We start from the raw sequence: 21,863 nt of genomic DNA on the forward strand, positions 1-21,863 counted from the left end.
TTCGTGAGTATTACAATAAAAAAAAAAAAAAACAAAACAAAAAATAGGAAAAATGTTATGTTACAGAATAAAAAGAGATTATTCGTTAGAAAATAATGCAGAAGGGGATGGGAGACATTGTTGTCCTACTAACGGTGTACCGATTAAACGCAGGGTCTCTAAAATATGTTCTATACGTTCGTAACTTTTGTTATCGCGGCATGACCGCGACGATGTAGTTTAGTGCAAGGTTAGCTGACGATGAGTGAAGTGGCAATGGTCTCTGCTGTTTGGATTCCTTGACAGCAGTAAGAAGGAAAACTTATTTCAAGGGGATCTCACAAATTTTAAAGTAAGTCCATTACTTTTTTTTCCCCCTTCCAAATTCTAATTTCATTTCTTTAATCTAAAATTGTTTTTTAAATCATTTTCATCTAGTAATACAAAAATTATACATATATATTATTTATCAGACAAGTTTATAAATTCAAAATTTGTTATTTAGATATTTTTAAATAATTACATATATTCTTTATTTTTTTATTTTTTTAAAATAATTATATAAAAATACAAAATTATTATTATTCATTTGTTGTTTTCGTAGAAAAAATATTTTTGGAACGTTAAACGACAAAACCTTGTTAAACGAAACATATTATTTATTTGACTAAATATTAAATAAATAAGAGATAAATTAATATTTTAAATATTAATATAAATAAAATATATTATAAAAAATACGTATTATAAATAAAATAATTTAAATATATAATATTTTTAAATTAATAATTAATTAAAATATATTTTGAACGTCGATTATTTTGTAAAATGATTTTTGGTTTTGTACTAGTTAATTAACCTATTTTAATTATGATCTAACAATCATCGATGTTAATAATGTTTCTCGAAACTTTCCCTACTTTGCTATGTCATGTTGCAAAATTTTTTTTCTTTTTATTTTTATTTTCCTTTCCATCGTATCTTTAATAATTAATTTCGTGCAATAATTATTATATTTAATATTTAAAATAATTTTGGTTTTTTTATTTTGTGACACGCAAATACATGAGGATTTTCTTTTTTAACATTTATCGAAAAATGTTCTTATCAATTTCATAATAATAGTATAATTATCATAATGACTAAGATAAAAAAAAAAGAAAAAAGAAACAATTACCGTAAAAGATCCACAAGAACGACCTTGTCAATGTGAAATTAAGAACGTCGGTAAAGTAGTTTTCTGTGATTTTGAATGCAAATATTCTGCAATTAATAATCATTTAAGCACGTGCAACAAATTTGTATGTAACAAAAGAAATAAAATAATAAGAAGATGACGATGAAGAAAAATAAATACATAAAAATTCATTAGTTATGCAACATTTTAAAATAAAAAATTTAATATATTTTAGCCACGATTACATGGCAAAGTTATGATGATAAAAAAATATATGCAATAAGAACTTTTTTACTTTTATTCACGTTATCACATAACATATCATATTCGAGTATGTTTTATCGGAAAGTATTTAATAGCTACTTTCTATCAGTTCATTTGTTATTAGCCTACCATGACGTCTGCAACCATGGTCAACATTTATTATCATATTGGTCAAAATATTTAGATCAACAGTATCGTTAAATGTTTTTTTTTCTTTATTTTTTTTTTTAAATATAGTTCTTTTATTTATATTTAACTACGTGTGCACGCGTAAACAAGATTTTTTTTATCTAATAATATTGTAAACCTTTATTATAGTAGATTAAGTAAAAACAAACATGGAAAATAAATAGTTCATAAAATAATATCTTCCAAAAGATTTCCATTGTGTTAAAAAAATTAATACACCGGATTATTACTTTCAGGGATATCTGATGTTTTTTATGTACACATAATTTAGTGTTGTCAACATGGGCCCCAAGGTTTGTACAAGGATTATTAAAATATTGCAAAACAATAATCAGAAATTTGGATATAAACTTTTCCAACTTATTGATAAGATAATTTTAAAGTTTTATTAAAAAAAAGAAAAAGAAATTAAAGCTCACAATTTCTCTCTCTCTCTCTCTCTCTCTCTCTCTCTCCCTCCCTTTGCACTAACTGTAATCTTTAATTATTTGAACTGAATTTTTTGTACAAATAAAACGTTTCATAACTTTGATAAGTTTGTATAGATATTATAGAAGTGTATTAGTTTTATCTTTTTTTTTTATCTTATATTGTCAAACATTTGCAATAATAGAGAAAAGCTTTGCAGACATTTCGTAATAATGCCATTTTCAATTGTGAAAACTATATAAGTTACGAAAAAGTCAAATAAAACAATAAATCTTGATATTTCATAGTGATTGTTCATCTACTTAAGTTAACTATTCAATTCGAAACAAAACACAAAACAAAAATTCAATGATAAATTCTAGATAAAACTTTCGAATGATAAGAAGAATTAAAGTACAAACTTGTCTACAAGTAAATATTATTTACTTATCGAAAAATGATAAATTTCCACTCGGTTTAATAAATGCATGATTTTAATACGAAATGATATCAATAATATTTTTATTCAATATTAATCATCAATGTAAATAGAAATTTTCAAGATATTTCAAAATATATTCAACACGTTTAAACTATAGTAAGTTTACGTTTGTTTTCTGTATATGCAAACATATAACACGTGCAATATTAAAACCACAAGATTTTATGCATAGAACGAAATTTATCGTTCAATGAAGCTTTACAAATATCGAGTACGGGATTAAATACAAATTGATGAATCATTCTTTCCAATTGAATTAGTAATTATTCGAATACGAATACAAAATAATATAAAACACCATACATTGAAATTGTTTTCTAAACTACATAAATATATTTTCTTAGAAAGATCATTTTTTCATTCTATATATTCGAATAATCAGATTTTCTTGTTATTACTTTTTTAATGAAAAGTAAATTTTAATTATATTTGAACACTATTGGTTAATTGTTTTCTTTAAATTATCGGTTTTTTTTTTTTTTTTTAATATTTACTTACATTATACAAATAATGGGAATTAAATTTTTGTATTTCATTCTTTTAAATTTGTTACGTTTAATTACTTTTGTAAATTTATTAATCATGAAAAATCATATTTATCAAATTTACGTTCTTACAAATAAGAGAAATAAATTTACTTATTGAATATTTTTATTAAAATTAATGTTATATAGTGTTGCATAAATTATATTTTTTCAATTCATTAAATTAAATTATGATTAGGTCAAACAAATCACATTATTATTTATAAAATTTTTTAAATACTGATAAATTTTTATACTAATAATAATAATATCTTATATTTTATTTTAACCAAAGACCACATTTATTACATATAAATAATATTATAAGTGATATTATACTACCGTTTAAAAATAATAGGGAAAAAATTTGATATAATAATCTTATTATTATAATTATTATTATAATTAGTGCAAATCAAGAATCCAAAATGATAATTTGTTTATATTTTTTAATTTAAAAGTATGATACGTCTAATTTTGGGAAATAATCTAACACAGATCATAATATTGATATGATCCAATAAAAAACAAATGTATTTATGACAATTACAAAAGAAAGGATCGTTGACATTAAAAGTGAACATGAAATTCTTGTTTGAGTTGATTTTTTTGATCTTTGAGAATGTTTAGTATAGTATAACAAATATACTAACTTTGAAAGATGAAACCATGAGTCTCTCTGATAACTGGAAAAACCTGTTGAATTCATTTAAAAGGGTCAATTTTCTTATCGATTGTCTTTATGAAAAATAAAACGAGCATGTATTCGTTATGATAGAATATTGAAATGCAATTTTTGAAGGATGTATAAATATTTGTGTATGTGTGTGTGTATTAGTAAGTTTTAAACGAATCCGTTTGTCCCCTGTCAATTCGTATGATCGATCGAAAATATGAATAGGGTTCTCGATGACTTTTATTTAGATGAAGAGAGAAAGAAAGAGAAAAGAAATGGTCACGAGAGTAATCAATAATACGATAGGAAGCCAAACACGTCCATTATAATTTATGGTATCAATAAAAGAACTATAACTCAATACACACTTGTTAATAGCTTTGACGTTTTTCACTGTTTAACACTTGCCAATGTAACATGATACTCACTTAACCTATATCATTCCCCATCAAATCTGCTTTGGATTCTTCTATGTGAATAAACTAAATAATTAATAAAATATATATTTATTTATATATCTTTCTATTACTGACTAATTTTACACATAACTATTGTTACACATTATAGATATTTTATTTATCAAACGAATAATGACAAATTTATTATATTATTTTTTACTATATACATATTCATTATTATTATATTATATATTTATACTATTTATTACATATTTAGAATATTTTTATTTAATTTAATATGTGATATAAATATCTTTTTTATTTAGAAAATATATATCATATATTTATTATTAAAATACAATTAAATTAATTATATCTATAATTATATATGTATATCTATCTATATATATATATATATATATATATATATCTCTAATTCAATATATATTATATAATATGTATTAAATATAATATAATTAATAATTAATATAATATATGATATATATAATATTAATAATAATAATAATAATAACGATAACAATATATGTTTAATATCCATATATATATATATATATATATATATATATATATATATATATATATATATATATATATATATATTCTATTAAAAAACACTTCATATAAAACTTTCTTTCGTTACGATCCCTTAAGTAATATTTTTTTACCATTGCATCAGAAATGAAAATGGCATAATCAAAAACAGTAAATAGACGTAATACCAATAGTATATAAATCAAGTTAAAGTGATATCAATGCCTTATTTTAAATTCTTATATTACCACACATTATACTCAGTACATTGTCCTTAACTTTTTGCAATAGAATGTTTATTTTAAATTTGCATAATACCTTGTCCTTCGACAGGCCTTTAACTCTTTCAATACGATAAACATCGAAATGGTAGCTGGATGAAATCTTATCGTCTTACGTGATTTAATCTCAATGCACATAAACGACTATTTTAATCATCAAACTCATAATTTATAAGTCTAGAACAATAAATGAAAAAAAATACAAAGACTTCCAATCTTTCAATTGTTGCTTTGTCACGCTTGATCAAATAAGCAATCCATAAATATACATGCATACAAACATGCACACACAACACAACACAAGATAAACGTGCATACGTTCGTACGAACGATGATCAATGGATAAATTAATTAAAATAATTAAACAACAATTTATTTGTTATTACGTCCTTCGTACAATTTTTACGTTTAGAAATAAAAGAATGTTAAGAATAATGTAAATGAAAATTAATAACAGATCAAATTGATGCTCGATAATGCGGATAACGTTAATGAGTTTGGAATCACTCTTTGACGATAATTATTAATAAAAGAGTTTACAAACAATATTGTTCATTACACGCGAGGATTATTAGTTATATTCATCGATTTGAAATGCTCGAGGCTATTGTTCTAATTCTTGGAACGGATCGACTGCAATGGCGTTTATTCTACATTGGTTTCCTTTATCGGTAAATGGATAAAATAGAAACTGGAAACTGGAAACTGGAAAAAGATTTTTTTTTCTTTTTGTTTTTTAACTACTAACGTATATTATAATTAGTTTTGCTAGAATAGTATGACAAATTGAATAAGCCGTTGTTTCGAATGATTATCGAGTTATCCAAGGTCACTGTTGATCGTACGATTTTTTAATCTACTCGTATTTTCATAAATATCAACATACGTATATATATATTTATTTGTTATTTTGTATTTTTTATTTATTTATTTATTCATTTATTTCATAATTTTGAATACGAAAAATCAAAGAATAAATATTAACATTAATAATGATATATGTGTTTTAATAAACAGGATTTATGTTAGGTGTCCAAGAATAAATAAATATTCAACGATTGGGAATCACTATATTTAATTATTCTCTGAAAAAAAGACTTTTCTGATTATTGCCTGAGGATGCTTGGAAAGTAAAGCATTCCCAACTCTCAAAGCTACCAGGAAAGTCCGAGTTCGAACTACATAGCAAGCTGACTGATGTTGTTTTTCTTTTACGTAAATGTAACTAGTAGTACTCTCGATGAAATTTTTATTCGTGTTTAGTTTTTACGTCAAATGCGACCTGTTAACATTATCATCCTGATTTCTAATGGAAATTTATTATGAAAGTTTTTAATATTTATTCTATTTCAAATAAATTTATTCTATTATTTGTAGAAAGTATAAATATTTGAAATATTATTGAAGAAATCATATTATTATTATTTATCTAAAAATGTATAATTTAAAAAGTGAACAGAACCTACAAATCATAAGAATAAAGATCTAAATAGGTATGACTAGTTTTAAATAATTTATTGCTACTCAATATTAAAATAAATAAATAATAATAATAATAATATTATTATTAATATGACTTCGTTGAGAATAACTTTAGCATCTTTACGCGTTCGTAATAAATGTTTTACCACAAAATCCATCATCTTCGAGAGAAATCTAAACCGACCGCGAGCATTCCCCTGATCTTTTTTCACCAGAACAAGAAAAAAAAGAAGAAGAAGCAGTAGCAGCAGAAGAAGAAGAAGAAGAAGAGGAGTAGGAAGAAGAAGAAAAAATGAAAGGAAAATGAAGAGAAGGTCGTCATTTTAATCGGAAAGACGATGACGTAGGAAGAAGTCAAGTCTCAATAAAATTCAAAGATAGAAAAAAAAAGAAAAAGGAAACGGGTTTGAAATAATAATAAAACAAAAACAAGAATTGATAAAACCAATAAGAAAAAAAATGGATGACGTTACGATTACGGACAACGTTAAACGATTTTCCTAGGTTTATTAAAGAAAATTTAGAAAATAGATGTTAACACAGGTAAATAGATAGAATAATTTTTTGTTACAATTGAAATAGAAAGATTACAGGTGATAGACGAAGAGAAGAGGAAAGAAAAGTGTCATAAAATTTCCCGCAACTTGTTCACCGTTGACGTCACTAAAAGTCGTAGCAGCAAACGTTGACGACACAAAACGTAACACGACGACGTCGTTTCAAACGATAAATACTAGTTAGTGGTAGTAATACTACTACTACTACTACTACTACAAATGCAACTAGAATACAAGTGTATGTATATAGATAAGAGAGAGAGACTAACAGAGAGACCATTAACTTCAGTGTTGAGAAGACTTGGTTTGTTTGTTGGTGAGCCTTTCGCAGGGAGGAACGTCTCTTGAGCGGGTGTAAGTAAAGTTATCTGATGGTCCTGGGTGGTGGGGAAATCCTGTACCGTCACTAAGACTATAAAGCCCCACCAATGGCTCTCGAATGGAACAGTCTGTAACACACAACGTGTTTCGACGACGCGATAGTACACACGGCGATGTAGCGTTTACCGAAAAGTCGCACAACACGGGAACACGTTTTTTTTTGTGTTATAACAATTATACTAATATTTATTTTATATAAGAAAAAACTTTCTTGTTTTCTTTCCTTTTTGGGTCTACAAACTCAATTTGTTATTTCATCTTCAATACTGTCGGAGAAGAAAGAAATAAAATTCGTGTGCTACAAGATTTCATGTATAAAGTGTGACATATATTAAAAATAATAATTTAATAATAATAATAATTATTATTATTATTATTATTGTTACGGGAAAGTTTTTTTTTTACCTATAATACACGCGAACTAAAAAACCGAGTGATAAACAACGATAATATAACGAGACTATATATATTCATATCGACAGGGAAAAAAGAAAAAAGGGAAGAAAAAAACATAAAGAAAAAAGAAATATATATATAGAAATTTATATCGGGAGATTCATCGTAAAACGTATATTCAAACAGGTAAACATATAATATTTTCTATCTTGTCGAACTTTTCGACACTGCAAACTACTACCCATCCATTCGTTCGTCCTTGAACCGGTTCTTAATCCCAGGTATATCTTCCCAAGGTCCCCTCGTGCTATTCCGTACATTCCGATCGACTACAATAGTTACTCCCTGACGTTTATTCCCTTTTTCTGATTTAAGTCTTGTGTACAGAATCATATCATAGATCTTATCTAAACAAATGTGAATAATGGGAAAAATTTCCCATAGATACGAAAAATGTTTTTCCTTGTCCTAACTTTTTTCGATACTTTTTTTCTCTGAGTTATTTATTGTTTCTATTTTTTATGTTTACTGTACAAATAATTTAGAAAAAATTGTTTAAACTACATTCCGAGATGAATGATTTTGGTTTTATCCTTTCAGTAATATTTTCTTCGATCAAAAAAAAAAGATTGTTTACTAATATTCGAGATTTTTCACTAGTAAATGAAAACAGTTTTCATTGATCTTTATTTAGAAATAAAACAAAATGCTTTCAATTCATTTGAATACGAAAAAATGTGCTTTGTTCGTAACTTGAAGTTAAACATTTAATATTGTTTAATAAAAAAGGAAAAAGAAAAAGAAAGAAAGATGTACAAGGAAATAGTAGAAGTTTTTCGAATGGTATAATTAAAAAAATGACGTTTGACATTTTATCTACATAATAATTTAAACGTGATAGAAATGATACGACAAATCATTACCTTGAAACCAACATAGACTATTTATTGTCTTCTACATTTAAATATAACATTTTTTTTATATTAGTACGTTATGTATTATTAATGTGTGTTTACATATTTCTAACATATCGTTCAAATATAATAGGATATTGAAATAGACTATTAAAGTTTATACACACTTGTATACGTTTTCCATGATCACGTAAAATTACGAAGTTTTACCTTGAAACGAGATTTTATTCTTTTATGATTAATACAAGATAATATCACTTATATATATATATATATATTTATAAATCCGTATTTAATTAATACACCTTTGTCAACATATATTTACAATGATTCACAGGAATATTCGTACCCTATATTTCCCCTTTCCTGTCTATATTTTAAATTTGAAATAATTTATATTTGCTTTCTATATATATATATATATATATATATATATATATATATATATATAAATACGAAGTTTCATATTTATTATATACACACAAACATATTTTAACATTTAATTAAACTTTCAAATGGATATTAATTTGATTCTAAAAGAATATTTTATTTTGATATAAATATCATTTAATATAAATGATTAAAAAATTGGTATTAATTTGGTATCAATCAATTCTATTATATAATTCACTTTAAATTATAATTTTTTTTAAAATAAACATATTGTTCATTTGTAAAATAATTTGTGAAAACATTGAATTAAAAGGAAATGTCAATACTTCTATAAATCACTATAATAATATATTATACCTAGGTATTAACATTCTTTGTTTATTACATTGTATGAATTAACATATAAACGTGTTAAAAAGAAAAAAATTAGGAGTTGAAAGGAAGGAAGAGAGGACAAAGAGAATTAGGAATATTTCAAATATGTGTTTAGTTGAATTAAATATAATCTGTTAATGCTATATTGTTGCTGTTAATAGAAAGGCTAACGTGTTCGCGAAAAATGTATCTATGACTGTGTGTATTTTCAACATGAGTCATTTCATTCTTCACTTCTCTCGTTTATTATTTTATTTTATTCTTCTACTTCTTTTCTCTCTATCTTTTTTTTTTTTTTTTGTTATTTTTTTCTTTTTTTTAAAGTAATCTATTTTCCCTTCCAAGTAGTATGTTAAATAGTTAGTGTTTAAAAAAAGAACAAGGAAATATTTGTTTCTTTCTAATAATGATTTGCTTTTTATTTTTTTTTTACTTTTATTTTTATTTTTTTATTTTCATTATTTATTTTTTATAACACTTCCTACACTAGTGTTTCTTTGTTTAGGTAACTTTATTGATTATACAACGTTCTGTTTAATTAATGTCACATTTTACAATAAAATGTATCAAGTTTACACGAGATTCATTCATCGTGAAATTATATTTTCTAAATTATTCTAACTATATGTTTCATCATCAAAAAAAAAAAAAAAAGAAAACAGTACCCCGACAAGTAGGCCGTGTTTATTAAAATTAAAACTGGGAAAATAAAAAATAAATAAGATTTATTATAAATTCGATTAATTATTAATGAAATTTTATTTTATGAATCTACAAACTCATTCAATTTCATAAATCAATGAGCAGAATTTTAATTGTAAGTAGGTTAAATGAATATTTGATTTTAACAAAATGTTAAAATAGATATATGAATAATTAATAATTGAATATTATAGCAGGTGTTACTCTACTCAAGGAAGAGTCTAAGTTACCTTGAAAATAAAATCAACCTTTCTTTCGTCGAATAGCTAACTGTTGAAATATCACTTTGTTTTACGTTTCCATTTACACACACACCCATACAAACACACATATACACATATGGAGAAACAAATACACTTTTATTGTACTTCCGGAAAGCACATTTTTTGTATTATTCTACCAAGTGAACGTGAATAGATGATTTTTTTGTTATTAATTGTTATTATTTCGAGCAGAATGATACGCTTGAATAAATAATTTTACGGATTATCATAGGGTCCCATCAAAAACGTTTGCAAAATCCAATAATTATATTCGTTATGTAATAACGTTCTGAGTCTCGAGTTTAAAACACAGAGAACAAAAAGTTTCATGAATAAAAAACTAAAGTAAGAGATGAAAAAATATGAATAAAAAAAAAGAAACAGAGATAAAAGTAGAAGGAAAGAGATGATTGAGAAGAAAAAGAAGAAAAAAATGAAAGTATCGATTAAATTAATTTAATAAATATTGAATCATTGCTAAAAGTTCTATCAACTTATTGGTTAAAAATTCGATGGTATTTGTACAAGGACGAATCATTTTATCGTAGGATCATTCGCAAACTTCTCTCCCCTATCAAAAATTGAAATTTATTAATATTAATGAAAGAAGATATATTATTAACGTGAATATTAAATAAAAAAAAAAAGGTAACTCGTTCTAGTAAGAATTGTGTGTGTGTGTGTGTGTGTGTGTGTGTGTGTGTGTGTGTGTGTGTGTGTGTGTGTGTGTGTGTGTGTGTGTGTGTGTGTGTGTGTGTGTGTGTGTGTGTGTGTGTGTGTGTGTGTGTGTGTGTGTGTGTGTGTGTGTGTGTGTGTGTGTGTGTGTGTGTGTGTGTGTGTGTGATTCCTTATTATCTTACATAATCGATAAAAGAATTATTGTAATATATTTTCTATCGAGAGAAGAAAGAAACAATTCATATATTGGATACCGTTTTCTATTTTGGGATTTAAAATAAAATATTATAATTTATTTTTTATTTTTTTTTCTATTTTACAAATCGATAAAATTACGTTTGTATAGTAATAATTTTTTATTCTTTTTTTTTTTTTTTTTAACGGCAAACGTAAAAGATTGATACTTCGATACCGATCAACGTCTCATTCGAATTCACTTATTTGTCTTCATCTCAAGATGACGTGTTAAAGAAACGTGAGACGTTAACTAAATTCGCAAGCATAAAAGAGAAGAGATAAAACTTAAAGTCAATTAATAGTTGGATCTTGTTTAAAAGAGGAAATAAAGGATTCTTCCTTAGGACTTGTATGCTGTGACATATTGTCAGGACCGTATCAACTACAATGAATCTCAATTCGGGGATCATCTTTATTCACAAAATTTCATTTTATTTATAACAATAATATAAAACGTTTATAAATACCTTTACAAAAAAAATAAAATACATTAAATGAATTAAAATAAATTTATTGTGATTATGTTAAGATACAATTAATTTAATAAGTTAAGATAAAAATGATTTGTGCAAGATAAAATGAATTTCAATTTAAGATTTCTAAGAATGTGTAAAATACGGTCCTGTATAAAAATTGCAACAACACATTTGAACATTGAACAAAGTTATCGAAACTAAATGGAATCTGATTAATAAATTTATCCGCATTCTTGTAAAAAAATTCCGTTAGTCTGGTGTAAACCGTAATTGTAATCGTTTACAACTAAGTTATTTTAATTGTTCTCCACGATAATTATCTTTGGTGATCGATCTGCTTATTTCATAAAAAAAAAGTCTTACAATAGAATTGAATAAAAGGATCCTTCAATTTGTTGTCCTTGCCACTTACTGACGAAGATTAAATATAAGAAAGAGATAGAACTATATAAATTGTTGAGATTGTTTACAAATGAGAATGGAATGGGTGAGAAGAAAGTGAGAACTAAAACTATGAGTAACACATTACATTGTTTTATTCTATTAAAAAAAACACTTGTTGTGTTTAGTAATAAGAAATAAATGATCTATCTTATCGAAATGTTTATTAAGTAACTCTCAAGACAGTTTATCATAAAAAATGAATATCACTTTTTAATTTAAATACAGAAACGGAAATTATGATTTTATCAATTAATTGTAATTCAAAAAAAATAAGATAACAGATAAAAGTGAAGATATCAAATATTAAAATCTATAATTTAAAGTGAGATACGAAAATAAATGAACGAACCGTGAAAATAAACTATTATACGATAGTTATACTTTGATTTTCGATTTAAAAAAAGAAACCAACTGTTAAGATTATTTTCATCACTTAAAAAACTATAATAATAATAATGAGAAGAAATAGAAGAAATGTTAATTTTTAAAATACAAAATTGAAATTAGAATTTAATGAAGCATTTTAATGGCAAAAAAACTCGCATGCATATTATTTTTTTTTTTTAACAATTAATAATAGTAATAATTGAAAGAAAAAATATATTATTAATAATTGAAATATATAAATATACAAAAACTTGACGAATGAACTATTAAAGAATAATCTCGAACAATTTGAAAAAACAATTAATATCGTTGCGTAACGCAGTTTCATTGCTTCCTGTTTCTTTTTTCTTTTTTTTTTTTAATCTTATTTTTTATCCGTTTCACGCGCGATCTATAACAAGGCGTGCCAATTAACCATTGCAGTAATAAATACATAGATTGTAAATAAGTACTTTATGAAAGATTCATATCCCTCTCGTCCATGACCACGGCGAAACGTTAGTAAAAAAGAAAAAGATGGAAATAGATAAATAGATAAATATCATTTTATAAATATAATATGTTTCTTTGTGTCATCAATTTGATCATAGTAATTTTCTATTCGAAACAAATTAATTACACAAAAAATGACAATAAAAATTATAACGAAAATGTGAATAATTATATAAATAATTTTATTATTTTAATAATTATATTATATTTATTAAGTAATTATATATTATATATATATTATTTTTTATATTATAAAAATAATTAATATATATTATTTAAATATTTTATTTTCATATCTTTTTTTTTTTAATTTTATTTCATTGCAATCTCTCGACAAATTTTGATGCGTTTCATTCAAAAGATAAGATTGTTATATCAATCGAATTAATAGATTCTTCAATCGATTAAAATGAGTTATGGTCGGGTTATAATTGTTTTCTCAATTAATCATTCAAGATTACGATTTAAACATTATACTATGTAATTAGAAACATGTTTTAACTAAAGATGTAAATAGCTAAATAGATATTTGCTCAATTCACAGTATTTTGACCTCATTAAAAGATAAAAATGACGTTGACATAAAATTATTATCATTAAATACTGATCTTTTTTATTATTAAAATAAATTGATATTCGTGTCACAAACACACATGCACCTTTGATTGATAAAATTGACAGATCCGATCAACAATTTACAAATTGTTTCCGACATTTTGATTAATTAATATTGTTAAGTTAGTCTCGATTTTATATTTTTTTATTTCTTTCTTAATATTTATCCAAAATACGTAAACATTCATAATTTATTTTCACTTATCATTTATTATAATAAACTTTTGTAAAACGCGTTACGATGATTAAATGATTTCATTCATCGTTAAAAAAAAAAAAAGAAGAAAATAAAGATGATTACCTTGAACGTCACTTTAACTTCAAGATAAGCGGGTTTTTAAATCAGATTTCGCGTGTTAGATGTCTAACGTTTTTTATTACTTACCTTACACACATATAACGCAATAACTAATTGTACACGTATGTGGGTGAGTGCATGCGTGCAAACACTCGAATTAAAAGACGTGTCTCACTTTAATTCGTCTTAATTCTCGTTCAATTAACTTTCGTCTATTTTCTTATGTGAAACGAGAACGATGCCACCCTGACGATTAATAAACCACAATCGACGAAACTAACTTGATACATGACACGTGTCAATGTTTTTTATCTTTTTTTTCCTTTTTTTAATTTCTCTAATCTCTTGGTCATCAAAACGTTTAACTTTCATCACAATTTGTCCTTTTCTTTTAACTTATTAAATTTGGCTTTTTATATTTTTTTTTTTTCTAAAATTTTATCTTAGATCGTAGACATTTCTTTTCATTTCTATTTGTAACTTTTATCTTTGTTATCATCCGAGCATCTAAATTTTCGACCAATTTTGTAGTTTTATTATTGAATTTATTTCATTGATCAATCAATATTTGATAGAAATTTGTAATATTTTATATTTAAATGAGTACAAATTGTATTTGATCATTTTTCAATTGGAAATTACAAGGTTTTTTGAACTGAATCAATATTTTATTATTAAATGCAACCAATTGCTATAATCTATTTATTATTTACGTATATAATGTTTTAAATTATTTTTTATTATTTATTGTCAAACCCAAAAAAAAGTACCGTCTTTTTAAAATGCATTATTTTGTTGTTTTTAATTTCAATTTAATTATATAAAGATTTTTAATAATAAAAAAAAAAGAAAAGTAAATAAAAATAATTAATTTTTTATCTTCTCGTTCAATTATTCATAATAGCAAAGACAATTAAAAATCGTGAATAAAATTTACGTGAATTAATTAGAATATAAGTTAATATTGCGAAACAATGATTTTCATTAAAGAAATAAAGATAAGATGATTATTATCTTATCGCTATCTCAAATAATATAAACCCAAACGCAATGACGTTTCCTTATTACCGTGTTTTATAATCAAATATAACTGAAATTATTTTTATTACCCTATTCTATTTATAGTTACATTTATCTGCAACGATTTTTATTATCCTCTTTCACAATCTTGTGTCACCAAAATTATTAAACAAAATTTTTCTTAAATCTTTATCATAATCTTCGAAAATTCTATCATTTTTGTAATCAAATAAAATTTTGGATTTCATTATATTAAATAAATAAATTATTATACGAGAGCTTAAAACTAAACAAATGTGATATATTTTGAATTATTTAATGAGAGGGCTGAATTCGTGGTTGAAAAAAAAAATTAAAAATGAAAATGATTTAAATAAAAAACATTTCAGGAAAAAATTAATTATACAAAATAACGACTGAATCATCACAATTAATCTAAACTTGGTTTAGATTAATAAAATAACACAAAGGTGTTAATACAAAATATCCAAAAAATCAACGATGCATTTCTATTCAATTGAAAAGTAAATTAAAAATGAATAAAAAAAAGAAATAACAAATTACATCATACAATAAATAAAAAAATATTATTAATATGTGTAAACGTTTTTTGGATATTAATAAAATAACACAAAGGTGTTAGTACAAAATATCCAAAAAATCAATGATGCATCATCTCTGTTCACACAATTGAAAATTAAATTAATAAAAAATTAAACAAAATAACAAATTACAGCATACAATTAATAAAAATTATGTAAACGTTTTTTTTTTGTAAATATAATTAAATAAATAAAAAGAATATAATATATATTAATTGAATTGTTCGCAGACTGAAAAATGACGGTGGCAGTGGATTCACGAAAGACAGAAGACGACAATGAATCGACGAAGATTGAAACCTTCGACGACGTTTTGCCATACGTTGGAGAAGCCGGTCGTTATCAAATGTTCCTTTTTTTTATTCTATTGCCATTCACCTTCGTATACGCGTTCCTATATTTTGCACAATTCTTCATAACACTGGTACCTGCTGAACATTGGTGTTCGATACCAGAACTAATGGATTCGAATCTTACAGATCATCAAAAGTAAGTAACATCTATATTTACATACACACGCGCACACACACACACACACACACACACACACACACACACACATATATACTTACGTGTAGACAGAAAAAAAAAAAGAACAAAAAAAGAAAGAGAGAGAGAAAAATAACGAGCGTGCAGATTCGGTAAAATCGCCTGAAGGCAAAAAACAAAGTCAACGCCTTTTTCTCGTGCATTCAACGTTTAACTGACATGAGAACCAAGAATCATCTTTTTCAAGGAAAACTACATTTCTCGAGTTGTAATCTTAGGTTATTCCTAAAATTCCCGAAATATTTTATCTTTTAGAAATATTTCCTACTTCCCACTCGTCTCTGTGTGTTATTCTTCTTATATTATTGTATTAAAGTTTAAAATACGATATTAAAATAAAATTGATAATATATATATATATATATATATATATATATATAATTAATTTATATTATAAATAAATTATTATTAATTTTTTAAAATATATGGAAATAATGTTGACTTGTTTGTTACAATATTTGCATAATTTTTCAAACTAAAATATGATTACTAAAAAATTTGAACACACTTAATGTTTTTTTCTTTTAACTACTATTTGAAATTGAATAATAATAATAATAATAATAATAATAATAATAATAATATTTATTCAACGTCATAACCACAAATAGAACTCGTTTATTAATTTCTAGCAAAAACTTTATATTTTTTTATTTATTCATTTTTTTTTTTTCATTTACTCGCATACACACAAAAGTATAAAGAAACATATCGATAAAAAAAAGTATTAATAAATTATTTATGATATTTGATTGCAAATCTTAAGGAAAAAAGAATATACGTGAAATTGATTAAGGTGTATGTGGTTAGGTGTGAATAATGTGTTAGGTGGAAAAATTGAAAAAAACAGGTTTTTTCGAAAGTCATAAAATTGGGAAAACAGGAAAACCACATGTTGATCCACAATCATATTTAATCATCTAGACAGTCCGTTAACTAGAACTCACACAACACACTCATACGTTTTTTCTCTATATACGGATTGACGTGACAGATCATTACAACCGTCACGCTAATTGCTATTTTTTTTTCCGTTTACTTTAACATTTCATTTCCGAAAAATTATCTTTAATTATCTAAAAAAAAAACCTTTTTATTTTTCCTTTTTCTTTTTTATTCCTATAAGGAAAACTTTAGTTTTTCTATTTAAATAATAATTTCTGCATATATTGATTCATAATTATGTCTATTAAAAAAATAAACATTTTCATTAAACGTGACAATTAATAATTTACATATTTATCATAATTATTTATTTTTTTTTTTTATAACTTTGATGTTTTTATGTAATTTTATTTATAATTTTTATTAAGAAATTTATAAACAAGATAATTAAACAGTATTATGATTATTTATTTTTTTATAACTTTAGTTTTTTATATAATTTTAGTTATAACTTATTTGTTTGCGTATTATGACATTTCTAAACAAGTTTTATATTTTTGAATTTATATTTCATTTACAAATTAGTTCATATCATTCTTTCGTCAGGTAAAAATTATTAATTACTAACCAACTTATGTAATTATGGTCACTTTTGTATATTATAAAACAAAAAGAAAAAATACAAATTTAACGCTGATCGTTAAATAACAGACACAGAAGTTAAATTCATTTGCATAATACACTTGGTTCGTAATAGTTCGTTGCAATTTACAAGTTAGAATCTACGTGATGTTTACCAGCGTAACGCTTCCTTGATAATCGATTATCATTAATAATACAATATACACACACGCATATATATTATATAAAAAGAGAAAAAAAATTTGAAAACAGAGACAAGAAATTAATGTTAATCGTTGTATATTTTCATTTTTTTCGAGATACGATTTATTAGTATAATTTTTTTATCAATTCCAGACATTGGGTTTATTAAATGATGAGTAGTCAACATTATAAACAAACACATAGATACGAATGTGAGTAAATATTAGTCTGGAAATTTTTCATTCGTTCGAATAACTTAATAATCTGATATTTGATATAAATTCCTTAATAAGCTCATTTTATTTTTTTACATTCTAATTATTTAATTGCAAAAAATTGTAATCACGTGAGTGAAAATAAACGTTTTTGTATATGAAATTTTCTATAAAAAAAAATACAACAGATATTTATCTAATTGTTTATATTCATCTCACTACTAGATTTTTCCTTTTATTTTTTAATGAAAATTAATAGTCAATCATTGATGATAATAATCAATTCTATTTTTCTGTATTAATATATATACGAATGATCTAACCGCTGAAAAAATATTAGAAAGAAAATGATATGAATATACAACATACATTTAAAAGGATTTCCAAGATTTCAACATTGCGTTTTAAATGTCGAACATTGGATTGTCGATGTTTTACAACTTCTCGAATAAATATCTTTGGATTATTTAAACATTTTCTATAGATGCATAGTGACGATAAAAGTTACTCAATCCTTTTCATACGTCATTCGTAATCATTTTTAAAAGATTATTATCGTGAAAATTGGCAAAAGTATCTATTCATAAAATTTCATTTGATTTTCTCATCACTGAATAAGATTAAAATATTATTATATTTAGGATAAAATTGTTCTAAATATTTTTTTTACGATATTTAAATTCCAAATTGTGTAAACGCTAAAAAGATAGTAAAATTTTTAATCGATCTTTGTGCTTATTAGATCTCTTAAACATAATTTTTAACATCGAGTAATAATTAATCTGTAAATTAGGTTAATAATTTTAATTGACCTATTTAAATATTTCAATACAAAATAGTTTAGTCCATAATAATAATAATTATAAAAATAGCAGCAAATTTTTATTAAATAATATATATTTGTTTATTATATTATTAATATCCCATTTTATTAATTAAATAAAATGCAATTCGACGAGGATGGGATTCGAACCCACGCGTGCAGAGCACATTGGATTAGCAGTCCAACGCCTTAACCACTCGGCCACCTCGTCACAGATAATTATGTTAATATATTACATGTACATTTGCAAAATAATATTATACTGATAATGTATAAATATTATTAATTAATTAAATATATGTGTATTATTTTTTTATACAGAAGAAAAAATATGGATTTATAGAAGTTTAAAATTCATTCGCGATAAAATGAATCATTTTTCTTCATAATATAAAATCAAGAATTATTATTAATCGTTTCCATGTTTGCTAAGGATTAAAATTGTTATATTAAAATCGATTAATATTTTTTCATATAAATATTATTAAAATCATTTTATTGTTTCTATAACTCATTTTCAAATCTCTTTTATTTAATTGAAATTTTTAGAAAACTCATTTTAGAAATATTCAAATATCTGTAAATAGACATTTTGTTTACATGAGATAAGATTAAATAGAAATAAATAATGTCAACATACATGATTACACGATCGTAAACAAAATGTATTGTACAATAAGGAAAACCACGAGATCGAAATGTAATATGCAAAATGGCACCCACACGATCATATTCTATCTGCAACGATGATCTTAGATAATTATTATTTGTAGAGATTAGTAATACACATAATGACTAGACAAGTTTAAATTTCTAATAAAAAAAAACTCTTATCATCCTACTCATTGAAATTACTTTATCAATCCTTTTTTTAAATTTCTTTTTCAAAATTATCGCATGTTGAAATATTTAAACAAAAATATTAGAAATGTCGTTGCCTCTTTTTATCACTCAGAATTGTATTTATCATTTTAAAAGCCCCGTATCTTATTTTAATTACATTATTTTTTAATATAATATATAAATATTATTAAAAATATTCAAATTGATTTATTTTCAAGTAAATTACTTTTTATTGAAATTAATCAAAGGGATAAAAATATTTTATATTTTTTATATACTGAGAAATCTATTAATACTTTTTCTTTACGAGAAATTAAATAATAAAATATGACTCAATAGAAATTCTAATTCGTAGATTGTATTTTACTGATTTCTCTCAGAGTCTTTCCTCTAATTCTCTTTCATTCTCTTGAATTCCTTAAGATCAGCGGAACTATGCAAATGTATAGACATGGCAATAGACGTATGAACGAACACGATTACGCAAAATGTAGAAATAACGACAGATACGGAAAAAAAAAATGAAAAGGAAAAATATCTTGCTAAATAAAATATTTTCTTTTCTAGTTGAACGTTGATTACGTCAGTTAGATCAAGGGTGACCAACTTTATTTTATATACGATCGATTCTTTATTTCTGAAAAGTGTGTCTCGATCTATCTACTAAAATCTTGTCATTTAACGCATTCAAACGTCTTGTGTAATACGTGACTAATTTGACAGAAGGGTATGATATTTCATTAATTAAAAAATGACTGCAAAAAAAATACAAATAAAAAGTTTATTTTCTTATTAGATAATTAGTCACCAATCAAGAGTGTTTATAATTATTTTTTTTTTTATCAAACCTCTAATCGATTGACAAAGATAACAATAATTAATTTTCAGTACGAAAATCAATAAAATGAATGAACTTTGTTTAACTCTCTCTCTCTCTCTCTCTCTCTCTCTCTCTTCGTTAATTATATGATAAAATTGATTCACATAAGTGTATAAATCAAACATATTTGATAATATTTTTTAAAATTTTTCATAAATTTTCTAACTTGTAAGATTAAATTAAATTTTAGAGTCATCATTTCATTTTTTTAATATCAAATTGTATTATAAATAATCTAGTGTCGATTATGATAGCAATCGAACAGTGTTGACCACCACTGATTGTGAGTTAGTATCCAACTTCTTTGCTTTGCTTTACATATTCCATTCTACGAACAATCCATTCATACGAAACATTCGAAAGAGATTAAATCTATTGACTAATCCTATGTCTATGCTACCTGTCTAAGCATTTATGATCAAACTAGTTTAATACTTCCGATAACGATTATAAATGTAAACTCGTTTCAAATAATAATAGTTATATTACATTTAGTTCTAATTTGATTTATCATTCGTTTAGCAAAGATATAATTTATTTTTCATTTATTAGAGAATTAAAATATTTAATTTATTATAAAATTACATATTAAATAATACATTATAATTTTTATTTATACTATGTTAATTATAATATAATATAATAATAATAGATTAATTATTATTAATATAATAAATATAATAATAATAAATAAACATATTATTATAATATATAATATAAATATATTATTATATTATTGTAATATATTAATATAATTATATATAATATTTTAATATATTATATATATTAAATAATAAAATAATATTATATTATTATTAATCTATAATATAATATTATATATATTATGAGTTATAATATATTATAATTTAATTTATTTATATTAATTTATTAAAAATAAAAATAAATTATTAAATATTTAATATATTACAAATTTGTATTCATGTTAATTTAATATAATATTATTGTATAATTCGTGCATCGTAAATATTTATTTTTGTTTTATGATTTATAATTCACACATTGAAAATATATATACGAATTAATATTTTTTTCTTATTTTTTTATATTATAATTACGATGAATGAATAAAAAAACTCGTAAGGAACAACGAATCGATTAAATTTTTCTTAGTAGGAAAAAAAACGAGATTTTTTGAAAATAATTAATGAAGAATAAAAAGA

General features: G+C 23.6%; 1 protein-coding gene and 1 non-coding gene across 3 annotated transcripts in view; one reads left to right on the top strand and one right to left on the bottom strand.

Annotated features, from left to right (window-relative positions):
• LOC107068490 (carcinine transporter) overlaps window positions 1–21,863 on the top strand; it is a 27,220-nt gene continuing 5,357 nt past the window's right edge. Inside the window, exons 1-2 of one of the 2 annotated variants that reach the window (XM_015324924.2) lie at window positions 1–331; window positions 15,893–16,151. In XM_015324924.2, coding sequence (XP_015180410.1) covers window positions 15,901–16,151 — 251 coding nt within the window. In that variant the 5' untranslated portion in view covers window positions 1–331; window positions 15,893–15,900. Of the gene's footprint in view, window positions 332–7,422; window positions 7,953–15,892; window positions 16,152–21,863 lie in introns of those variants that run through there. The other variant, XM_015324933.2, reaches the window with a different exon arrangement.
• TRNAS-GCU (transfer RNA serine (anticodon GCU)) lies at window positions 19,089–19,170 on the bottom strand. The gene has a single exon. It is a non-coding gene; the product is annotated as a tRNA-Ser (tRNA).

The sequence above is a fragment of the Polistes dominula genome, unplaced genomic scaffold (assembly GCF_049000335.1).
Source record: "Polistes dominula isolate Pdom_NZ unplaced genomic scaffold, Pdom_raw_medaka contig_12, whole genome shotgun sequence".
NCBI lineage: Eukaryota > Metazoa > Arthropoda > Insecta > Hymenoptera > Vespidae > Polistes > Polistes dominula.